Below are 12,072 nucleotides of genomic sequence, written 5' to 3'. Positions count from 1 at the left end.
GTAACCCCTGTATACAGCTCCCCCAGCAACCAGCGTATACAGCTCCCCCAGCAACCAGCGTATACAGCTCCCCCAGCAACCAGCGTATACAGCTCCCCCAGCAATCACCGTATACAGCTCCCCCAGCAATCACTATATACAGCTCCCCCAGCAATCACTGTATACAGCTCCCCCAGCAATCACTGTATACAGCTCCCCCAGCATCACTATATACAGCTCCCCAGCAATCACTATATACAGCTCCCGCAGCAATCACTATATACAGCTCCCCCAGCATCACTATATACAGCTCCCGCAGCAATCACTATATACAGCTCCCGCAGCAATCACTATATACAGCTCCCCCAGCAATCACTATATACAGCTCCCCCCAGCAATCACTATATACAGCTCCCGCAGCAATCACTATATACAGCTCCCGCAGCAATCACTATATACAGCTCCACCAGCAATCACTATATACAGCCCCCCAGCAATCACTATATACAGCTCCCCCAGCAATCACTATATACAGCTCCCCCAGCAATCACTATATACAGCTCCCCCAGCAATCACTGTATACCGCTCCCCCAGCAATCACTGTATACAGCTCCCCCAGTAATCCCTGTATACAGCTCCCCCAGCAATTACTATATACAGCTCCCCCAGCAATCACCGTATACTGCTCCCCCAGCAATCACCGTATACAGCTCCCCCAGTAATCCCTGTATACAGCTCCCCCAGTAATCCCTGTATACAGCTCCCCCAGCAATCACTGTATACCGCTCCCCCAGCAATCACTGTATACAGCTCCCACAGCAATCACTATATACAGCTCCCCCAGCAATCACTGTATACCGCTCCCCCAGCAATCACTGTATACAGCTCCCCCAGCAATCACTATACACAGCTACCCCAGCATCACTATATACAGCTCCCCCCAGCAATCACTATACACAGCTACCCCAGCAATCACCGTATACAGCTCCCCCAGCAATCACTATACACAGCTACCCCAGCAATCACCGTATACAGCTCCCCCAGCAATCACCGTATACAGCTCCCCCAGCAATCACTGTATACAGCACCCCCAGCAATCACCGTATACAGCTCCCCCAGCAATCACTGTATACAGCTCCCCCCAGCAATCACCGTATACTGCTCCCCCAGCAATCACTATATCCAGCTCCCCCAGCAATCACTATATACAGCTCCCCCAGCAACCACTGTATACAGCTCCCCCAGCAATCACCGTATACAGCTCCCCCCAGCAATCACCGTATACAGCTCCCCCAGCAACCAGCGTATACAGCTCCCCCAGCAACCACCGTATACAGCTCCCCCCAGCAATCACTGTATACAGCTCCCCCAGTAATCCCTGTATACAGCTCCCCCAGCAATTACTATATACAGCTCCCCCAGCAATCACCGTATACTGCTCCCCCAGCAATCACCGTATACAGCTCCCCCAGTAATCCCTGTATACAGCTCCCCCAGCAATTACTATATACAGCTCCCCCAGCAATCACTATATACAGATCCCCCAGCAATCACCGTATACAGCTCCCCCCAGCAATCACCGTATACAGCTCCCCCCAGCAATCACCGTATACAGCTCCCCCAGTAATCCCTGTATACAGCTCACCCAGCAATCACTATATACAGATCCCCCAGCAATCACTATATACAGCTCCCCCCAGAAATCAGTGTATACAGCTCCCCCAGCAATCACCGTATACAGCTCCCCCAGTAATCACTGTATACAGCTCCCCCAGCAATTACTATATACAGCTCCCCCAGCAATCACCGTATACAGCTCCCCCAGAAATCACTGTATACAGCTCCCCCATCAACCACCGTATACAGCTCACCCAGCAATCAGTGTATACAGCTCCCCCAGCAATCACCGTATACAGCTCCCCCAGTAATCACTATATACAGCTCCCCCAGCAATCACTATATACCGCTCCCCCAGCAATCACTATATACCGCTCCCCCAGCAATCGCTATATACAGCTCCCACAGCAATCACTATATACAGCTCCCCCAGCAACCACTGTATACAGCTTCCCCAGAAATCAGTGTATACAGCTCCCCCAGCAATCACTATATACAGCTCCCCCAGCAGTCACTATATACAGCTCCCCCAGCAATCACTATATACAGCTCCCGCAGCAATCACTGTATACAGCTCCCCCAGCAATCACTATATACCGCTCCCCCAGTAATCACTGTATACTGCTCCCCCAGCAATCACTATATACAGCTCCCCCCAGCAATCACTATATACAGCTCCCCCAGCAATCACTATATACAGCTCCCGCAGCAATCACCGTATACAGCTCCCCCAGCAATCACTATATACCGCTCCCCCAGCAATCGCTATATACAGCTCCCACAGCAATCACTATATACAGCTCCCCCAGCAACCACTGTATACAGCTTCCCCAGAAATCAGTGTATACAGCTCCCCCAGCAATCACCGTATACAGCTCCCCCAGTAATCACTATATACAGCTCCCCCAGCAATCACTATATACAGCTCCCCCAGTAATCACTGTATACAACTCCCCCAGAAATCACTGTATACAGCTCCCCCAGCAATCACTATATACAGCTCCCCCAGCAATCACTGTATACAGCTCCCCCAGCAATCACTGTATACAGCTCCCCCAGCAACGACTATATACAGCTCCCCCAGCAATCACTATATACAGCTCCCCCAGCAATCACCGTATACAGCTCCCCCAGCAATCACTGTATACAGCTCCCCCATCAACCACCGTATACAGCTCACCCAGCAATCAGTGTATACAGCTTCCCCAGCAATCACCGTATACAGCTCCCCCATCAACCACCGTATACAGTTTACCCAGCAATCACCGTATACAGCTCCCCCAGTAATCACTATATACAGCTCCCCCATCAACCACTGTATACAGCTCACCCAGCAATCAGTGTATAGAGCTTCCCCAGAAATCAGTGTATACAGCTCCCCCAGCAATCACCGTATACAGCTCCCCCAGCAATCACTATATACAGCTCCCGCAGCAATCACTATATACAGCTCCCCCAGCAGTCACTATATACAGCTCCCCCAGCAATCACTATATACAGCTCCCCCAGCAACCACTGTATACAGCTTCCCCAGAAATCAGTGTATACAGCTCCCCCAGCAATCACTATATACAGCTCCCCCAGCAGTCACTATATACAGCTCCCCCAGCAATCACTATATACAGCTCCCCCATCAACCACTGTATACAGCTCACCCAGCAATCAGTGTATAGAGCTTCCCCAGAAATCAGTGTATACAGCTCCCCCAGCAATCACCGTATACAGCTCCCCCAGCAATCACTATATACAGCTCCCGCAGCAATCACTATATACAGCTCCCCCAGCAATCACTGTATACAGCTCCCCCATCAACCACCGTATACAGCTCACTCAGCAATCAGTGTATACAGCTTCCCCAGAAATCAGTGTATACAGCTCCCCCAGCAATCACTGTATACTGCTCCCCCAGCAATCACTGTATACTGCTCCCCCAGCAATCACTATATACAGCTCCCCCAGCAATCACTATATATAAATATACACACACATTACATATTACACCTGTATATAAACCTATTTCATGTTATACTTCATGTTATAAAACCTGTCTATACACATACATGACACCTATATATATAAACACACCTAATACATGTTATACCATTATATACACACACATATAGAACACATTACACCTATATATACAGCTATTACATGTTATCAGTCTATATACAAGCACATGACATGTTTTCACACACATATATATATACACACATGACAAAACACACATACACACACAGGGAAGACACATACATATACACATTACACTTACCTGATATCCAGCAGCAGGTCCAGGTCAGGCTGCTGGAGCAGTCTCCTCTGTGCAGCAGGCCCGGGCTGGTGGGCGGGGCTTCTCCTGTCAGCTCTGCCCGGGCTGCACCTCCAGGGACACCAGCCACAGATTTGAATGTGGTGCTCCCGCGCTTCCTTCCCCTTGTTCCTCCTCCTCTTCGCTCCTCTGGCTGCTTCTGTGGTAGTGACACAGGAAGCGCTAGCAAGGGCTTCCTGTGTCACAGCAGCGCCGCACAGGACGTCCTGCGCGGCGCTGTCAGCAATAGTACTTGCATCTGAATGATGCAAGTACTATTGTTAGTAGTAGAGGAGCAGCCTCGATTAAAGGCCCATGCCATAGTGACAGGAGTCGGGGCCCACCGGGGGATTCACCGACTCCCCGGCGGGCCAGACCGACCCTGCCTCCCGCTGTCCCACGCTGCCATCACTCCGGTAAACAGATGGGGGTTAGGAAGCCGCGCTGCCTTCAGCTTCAGCGTCTTAAGTGTTTGGTGAGTGTAGAAAGCGTGTGAAATTAATCCATATTTATGAAGGTGATATAGAACTTGGTAGACTTGCTTTTTGTGGGTCGAAGTGTGCAACAAAAATTGCTCCAGAAATAGGTGTCAGTAAACTAAAGGTCCAGGAAAAGCTGTGCCCAAATTGTGCGTCCAAAAAAAGCCAATAATGTTGGAAGTAAAATTTTGACACACATCTTGACATTTGGATTGGTCAAGAAATTCTGATGGTTTAATATTTTGTTTCAGCAAAGAACAGCATTTATTAGCATAAGTTTAATTTAAAGGAAACCTACCACTTGTAGTGGCAGGTTTCTGATGGCAATACCGGGCACCAGCTCAGGGTGAGCTGGTGCCAGAGCTTATTTTAGTTAGTGTTTTAAACCGCGGTATCGCGGTTTAAAACACTTTTTAAACTTTATAGCCGGCGCAGGCAGGTACGCGCTCGGCGCTTACCGTGCACGCGACTACATAGGAAGTGAATGAGAGCCGCATGCACGGTAAGCGCCGAGCGCGTACCTGCCTGCGCCGACTATAACGTTTAAAAAGTGTTTTAAACCGCGATACCGCGGTTTAAAACACTAACTAAAATAAGCTCCGGCACCAGCTCACCCTGAGCTGGTGCCCGGTATTTCCATCGGAAACCTGCCACTACAAGTGGTAGGTTTCCTTTAATCTTCAAAAAACTTGTAGTTGAATGTTTTATACCTTTCTATGACCACTCCACAATACTAAATATTGGGAGTGCTAAAGACTGGACAAAAATTGGTTCGCCTCATACTCTTTAAGGTTGGTGTAGAAGCATTGTATGGTATCCTAGCTTAGATACTTGAGCTTTTAATGTGAATAAGTTGCACTTCTAGATGCAGCCAATGGACAAAAGTGAAGTTTCTTGCTTAGAATTCTTAGAATAATTTCCTAATAGCAGGCAGTCCCTTTAAGGTTAACCATAACTTGTCAATGTTATTTTAAAGTTTGTAAGCTTTCTGAACAGCTCCTTGTGTGAATACAGTAGTACCTGTGGAGTAAGAGAATACTAGTGAGAAATAGTACAATCACAATGGGGCACATTTACTTAAAAGATCACTCGAGTTCACAAAAAGTGCATTGTCCGTCTATAATGCAATGTGCTGCGATTCACTAAGATTGTGCGCCAAAAATCATGAATCTGCCGATTTCCCCGCACTGGTCCGACAGAGTTCAACATCCTTTTTGTAGTACACCTTTAACATAGGGCATGCAACACAATTTAAAAGGTAAATTCGGCGATCTGCCCGAATCAGTCAGACCGTCTGACGACACGCTCCCTAATTTGTGTTGCATGGAAGCCACTGCAGCTGCGCCACAAAAGGGTTGTGTGCACCACAATCCCAGCGCGCACACTTCTCAAATATCTGTGCAAGCTGTTTTAGCCCCGAAAAAGGGGCACAGTCCGACAAAAGTGTGCAGCGCGAACTTTAGTAAATGAGCCCCAATGAGTTGGAAAGCAGCCAAAGGCAGGTAAGTCTGTGTTTCTGAAGACGTACGTACAGATACTAATGACTCAAGACAAACAATAGTAAGATCTGGTACACTTGTGCAATAATGTTACAGAGCACAAATAACATGTACTGCCGGAAATGTGGTGTAAGGAAAACCAGAACCATGTGTAGATATAGTCACTAAGTCCTCATCTACACAAATGTATGCATGTCTTGGGCTGCAAAATCTGAATAGCAGTCTGTTTCATCCGTACCTGTGCCTTATGAATGCAACAATTGTGTCATCCGTGTGTTATCCATTGCGGATCTGCAAAAATTAACCAGTAGGCAGGAAAATGATGTCACTAACCCCAATGATAATTCTACAGTCATTAATCTAGCATCAGAAACTGGTCATATTTTATAAAGTTACATTTCTCCGAAATGCGCCATTGCAAGTTATAATAAAAGAAGATCCGTGCACCCCAAGGATGGGATGGGATGGGGAGTTGTAATCCTCTACCATTAGCTAATCTGATGGTAATGTCCTTTTAAATGCTGTTTATAAATGTGCTGCAGGATGTGAGGAAGCTTTACCAGTCTCATTATGACAGGATTCTGATGTAATTTATAGCAAAAAACTGTCTGCGCCACATTTTATCAAGGGTTATAGTTTTCGCCAAAAAAGTCCATGCAACAACAATAGTGCTAACGTGCCCAAATTTTGGTGCAACATGCTGCCACAAACTAAGCCAACTAATAGGAGTTGCAAAGTATGAGTAGACAGTCTTAGGCCCCATGCACTCGACCATATAAAAACGGCCATATATACGGCTCCATGAATTCCAATGAGAAACACAGCCATCCGTATACATGGGCATATTGTCCCTGTACCATACCATACCGTGAGTGGGGTATAAAAATATAGAGCATGTCCTATTTTCCACCGTATTTCCGTTCCGTACGGCCCATGGAAGTCAATGGGAACATATAAAGTACAGGCTAAATACGCGCTGCATACGGTTGTGCAGCGTATTCTTCCGTATATACGTGCAGTATCCAGAACCAGTGGGAGGTGCATTCTGTCATCCAGCCAATAGTCAGCCTTCCATCATCTGGCAGCCCACCGTATTTTATACGGATACATTGCATTACTGTTGCAGTACGACCTGTATATACAGAGCAGAAAAGACCATACGGTTGTGTGCATGAGGCCTTATACTATGCCAGGTTTATCATCCACATTCTAGCATCAGTCACCATGCCCCTGTATATGGGATTTTCATAAATCCTTTCCACTATACTGCTAATGTATTACACAGTGGAATCTCCACGTGTGTTAATGACATGGCTCGTCTCTGTAATGAAAGCTCGATGTACACCAGCCCTGGCACGTCTAGATTTATTATGCTATCCGCAGAAATGTCTCTTTCCCAAGTACACTGCAAACCTTTGGCACTTTCTGCTGACACTCGGCTGTTTTCAGCATAGGCTGCTTGTGTCATCTGACGGGGATCTACCAATGGTGGATGATGGGAGGGCGGCAGATCCAGTTTCAGGAAGCGTTGTCAGGATTGCTCTGTGGTGAGTATAAGGGTGTGTTCCAATAGCTGCAATGCATAGTAAAGTTTATATATACTGCAAACCACTAGGCATACTGTAAATCCACTAATATCATTATGTTATCTGCTTTACTACTTCGGGGCATGCACTAATTTTAATACACAATAAATAGGTTAATGCTATATGTTTAATCTCTGATGCTTCATTAACCCTTTCTGCAAATATAGGTGACATCAACAAGTATTTTCGTAATGTTAGAAATAATTTGTGTATAGTAAGACATATCCTACAGTTTATATCAGTACATCTGCAAAAACTAAACTCAATACAACACACTTTATATCGTTGTGTCTAGTTTTTGCTCCAAATAAAAAGCAGGTGTAATGATATAAACTGTAGGATATGCAGATCTTGTCATGCGTATGGCCGAAGGAGAAATTAGTTTTGTCAGAGCCGTATTGGGGCTTCCAAAGAGGTGTGAGTGTGACAGGCTGAATATGGGTAAATTCACTGCAAATTCTTCATCATTTTGTCATAATATGAATGGTGTTTTCACAGCAATATTCTAATCTGCTTTCAGATTGAAAGTTTATAGATGTCTGATGGTATATTCTGTGTACTGTAGATTCAACTGACATTACATACGCTCTATGTGATTGTTCCATACAGTTACTAAGACACCATAAAGCTCCATACCTCACCTGCTAGAGGGCCAGTTGTGTAATAGATCTGATATGTGAAACCACTCCTTGTGTAAGTGACTCATGTTCTACCTGTCCTTTTATGAGCAAAGCTGGCAAAGATCTATAACCACATGCATATAAATATTTCCATGTATGATTAAAGAAGGTAGAGACCTAGTTTGCAGCTTCCTGTACAAGGATTACTCATTACCTGCCGTTTATTTTGCACACAGGTTATCTGAAGCTGGACGAGCGACAATGTCACTACAATGGGACTTTATGCCACATGAGATTCTTGCACAAATATTTTACTACTTACCTCTCACAGATCGACGGACAGTTTCCCAGGTTTGCCAGTCCTGGGCAACGGCAGTGGCATATAACTCTGTCTGGCACTACACAGAGATCAGGTAGGCATTAGGTTTAACTTGGTACACACCTAAAAAGTCAGTGTCCTTGGGGCAAATTTATAAAAAGTGTCCTAAGGTTGGACAGTGCAGAGACTAGACAGTTCTTATTCTGCACCAGATTTATAGAAGTGTCTAATGCTGGATGATAAATCTGTCCTAGTGTAAGACTGTCTAGTCGTACTCTGCACCTCATATTAGTTGGCTTAGTGTAGAAGGAGCCTAAACCCCTTTAGAATTGTGATGCAGACAGGTTTTTAGTGCAAATTACGACCTCATTCTGTCATGGGCAGATTAATAAACCTTCCCCACTGTATTTAAAGTTCAAAAACCTGCAACCACTAAGTTGTAATAGGCTACATTGTATTATGTTTGCATTATTTAACATATGTGGCATAGATATGTAGGAAGGATAATGGTTTTGGGACACATAGGGGTGCCAATTTTCTGTCAAACTTTGCACATTCTTTTTAGTACAAACTGCTTGCACAGGTATTTAAGAAGTGCCTACACCACATGTGTTTCACACATGACCCTATTGTGGTGCAGCTACACTAGGCATCATGAGACACAAATTTCTGCACTGAAGGGGGTGGTCCGGGGCTCAGTTGGACCGTGCACCACATTTAACATGCAAAGTCCAACAGAAATGTGTTGCACAGCCCATGTTAAAGGTGCACCAGAAACAAGTGGTGCTTTCTGTCGAGCTGTGCAGAGAACGCCAGATTCATGAATGGGGGCGCCAGGAATCCTGCACTCTGCACTATACACAGACAAATGTGCCACATAGCGTATGAAGTGCATGCAGGGAATTTCTTTTACGCAGGTGCTCATACGCCAGAGTACCATGAAGTCCACGGCCCCCTGTCCCAGCAGATACATCAAAATGTCTAAGTATTTGTTCGGCGGCTGTGCCATCGGGCACAACTATGCCAGGCCCGACCTGTTGTAGTTTTGCATAAAAACCTGACTCTCCATTTAGCCAGGCCAAGGGACATGCGCTAATGAATCCCCATTCTCAAGATAGATGCCTTTCCCACATATTCATCAAGTATTAAAAGGGAACCATCAATTACAGGGACAGGGAAAGCTTGAATTCAGTGTTCACTCCCCGCCTCCTTGACTTTGTACAAAAAATTTACACTAACTTCAAAGTTGATTTTCTGGATGATGCCACCACCCTGGGCCACAAAAGAATCATGATCTGGAAGCACATTTTTTGTGCTGAAAAACTCTGCTTATACACAAGTGTATATGGTATTTTTCTGCTGACAGGTTCCCTTTAAGACATATTCTGTGGCTCTAATAAATACTATGTATGACTAAGTCCCCTTTTATCGTTATCTATTAATTTTATGACTTTGAAAAATCTTCCTGTTCTTTAATATATATAGATATCATGCCTGATGAAGAGACCTCAGCAGCCCCGAAAGCTTGCTTGTGTCATCTTATATTTCAGTTACCCATTAAAATTTCTAACAATCTCAAGACGGTTATTTAAATTGGCCTAAAAAAGCAACAGCATTAGAGCAGTAGAGTGGAGAGAATGAAAGAGTATTTCCCAAAGTTATAATAGGCATTATTAAGATTTAATTTTAACGATGTGACAGGGGAAATTGGTTAAGTAGCTGTGGATGATTTGTTACTTTAATTGATCATTAGACCACATCATTCATCATACTAAATCCATATGTACCATTTTTTATAAATTGTTTTTATAATATCTTTGTCATGTTTATTAATTATTCCTATCTGTATTATTTACAATCATGTTTAAGATGGGTATCAGATGAAGAACTTCTATCAATAGATGGTCTTCAGGATTTTATTGGACAGATAAGACACCTCAAGATTATGTTTGACCAGTCCAAGGAAGCAACACGAAAAAATGTCATACAGATTCTGATTTGCTTAGCCAAAGAGAGCAGAAAGTTGGAGAGTTTGGACATTGCATGTTGTGGGGAGAACCCATTGTTCTACTCTGGACTTGAAATTTTGGATAGCATCATGGAGTTGTGTCGGAAAGAAAGTCAAATAGATCTCCACCACCTTGACTTACGAAAGCTACCATTTACTCTCAGTGATGGCTTTACAAGGCTAATAGCTAATGGCAGTCCAAACCTGCGTAGTTTGTACATAAACAATAGAACATTAGTTTGCAAAGTAACTCCAGACACTCTAATTCAAGTGCTGCAAGTATGCCCTAAACTGACCATTCTAGGTGCCTTCTGTTCTAGTCTTTCAGAGGATGTATTTAGAGAAGTGATGAAGCCAGAAAGACCTCCCTTTCACCAACTAGATATTATGTGTGAACGTCTGGACAAGTACACTCTAGCAATTTCTGATGAGATGTGGGGAGCCCTCCGTCAACGCCACCCTTCTCTCTTTGTGGATTTAGAGTTTGACCACACAGTTCCAGCCTGGAAAATTCCAAGAATATTACGGCCAAATATCCCAGTGGCCACATTACAACTCAACACTTACAATGAAATGACAAATCAATTGAGATTTGTGAGTACTTACTATACTCTAAACCTGAAGAAACTAGTCATACAGACAACATCCTCAAGTGCACTCAACTCAAATCTTATTGATTTAGCTGGGAAGTGTAAAGCATTGGAGGAAATTCATTGCTACTGTGTGGTGGCCCCAAATGTTGTTCAAGCTTTCCTGAAGAATTGTCCACTTTTGAAGAAATACACACTTAAACTAGATAAAGAAAAGCATCCTTGGAAGGCAACCCATCACCAGCCAGCAGCAAACACCTCTAAGGCCTAGAGTCACCAACGTTGCCTTACCCATAATCCACCTCAGTTTACACATTGTGTCCTCAGACATTGCTGGTCCAGTGTCTTCTGGCATTACTGCTTATTAGATGCAGTCTACTGTAAAATATTTATGTGTATCCTATGTCATTGTTTATATATGCTGCAAAATAATCTAATATAGCTATTAAGTAGCACATTAGAGTCCAACTGTGTGTATGCTTTTATCTATACCTGTGATACATTTAACCAATTCTCACAGTGGCCTTTCTTGCCTATGTTTTGATGAAGCCCTAAAGGTCTTATAATTAAAAAGGATGTTCAGTATTCGCAAAATCTAGATAACTAGTCTGCGGGGCTGTAAAAGCAAAATAAAGTTTTGCCTACATCCTCCGTATCTCCCTCTGTCCCGTGCCGCCGTCTCTAGTACCATGTCCGTGTTGGTTTACAGAGGCTGGCACGACCACCCGTCCAGTGACACTTGTATATTACAGCATTGAATCTAATGCCCGCCTCTGTAAACAAGCAGGAGCACAACGCTGACGGGCAGGATAACAAGAATGACTAAGCAGGTAAAACTTTTTTTTGTTTGTTTTAACAACCCCCTTCCAGGCTGGCTATGTAGATTTTGTAAAACCCACACATCCAACTAGATACACACAGAGGGTGGATTATGTGATTTTAAACCTTACACCACATTTAACAACATTTTTAACCAATTCTTAATCTGTTAAGCCATCTAATTTATGTGCCTTACACAGTGGATACATGACCTGTAACCAAAATGAAATATCAAATAAAATCTTTTG

The 12,072-nt window shown here is 44.2% G+C and overlaps 1 protein-coding gene across 4 annotated transcripts; it reads left to right on the top strand.

Moving 5' to 3' along the window:
- Nucleotides 1-4,093: 4,093 nt before the first annotated feature.
- Nucleotides 4,094-12,072, top strand: FBXL8 (F-box and leucine rich repeat protein 8). 4 transcript variants are annotated; one of them, XM_072117591.1, is made up of 3 exons: nt 4,094-4,379; nt 8,325-8,501; nt 10,277-12,072. In XM_072117591.1, the coding sequence occupies exons 1-3, from the start codon at nt 4,168-4,170 to the stop codon at nt 11,274-11,276; spliced, it is 1,389 nt and encodes a 462-aa protein (XP_071973692.1). In that variant the 5' UTR covers nt 4,094-4,167; the 3' UTR covers nt 11,277-12,072. The 4 variants fall into 4 exon arrangements, with proteins under 4 accessions (XP_071973692.1, XP_071973691.1, XP_071973694.1 ...); XM_072117590.1 differs by lacking the exon at nt 4,094-4,379 and adding an exon at nt 7,112-7,429; XM_072117593.1 differs by lacking the exon at nt 4,094-4,379 and adding an exon at nt 7,452-8,161.

Source organism: Engystomops pustulosus, chromosome 7 (genome assembly GCF_040894005.1).
Source record: "Engystomops pustulosus chromosome 7, aEngPut4.maternal, whole genome shotgun sequence".
NCBI lineage: Eukaryota > Metazoa > Chordata > Amphibia > Anura > Leptodactylidae > Engystomops > Engystomops pustulosus.
Note: the sequence above shows the minus strand (reverse complement) of the source record. Positions and strands in the feature narration are given on the sequence as shown.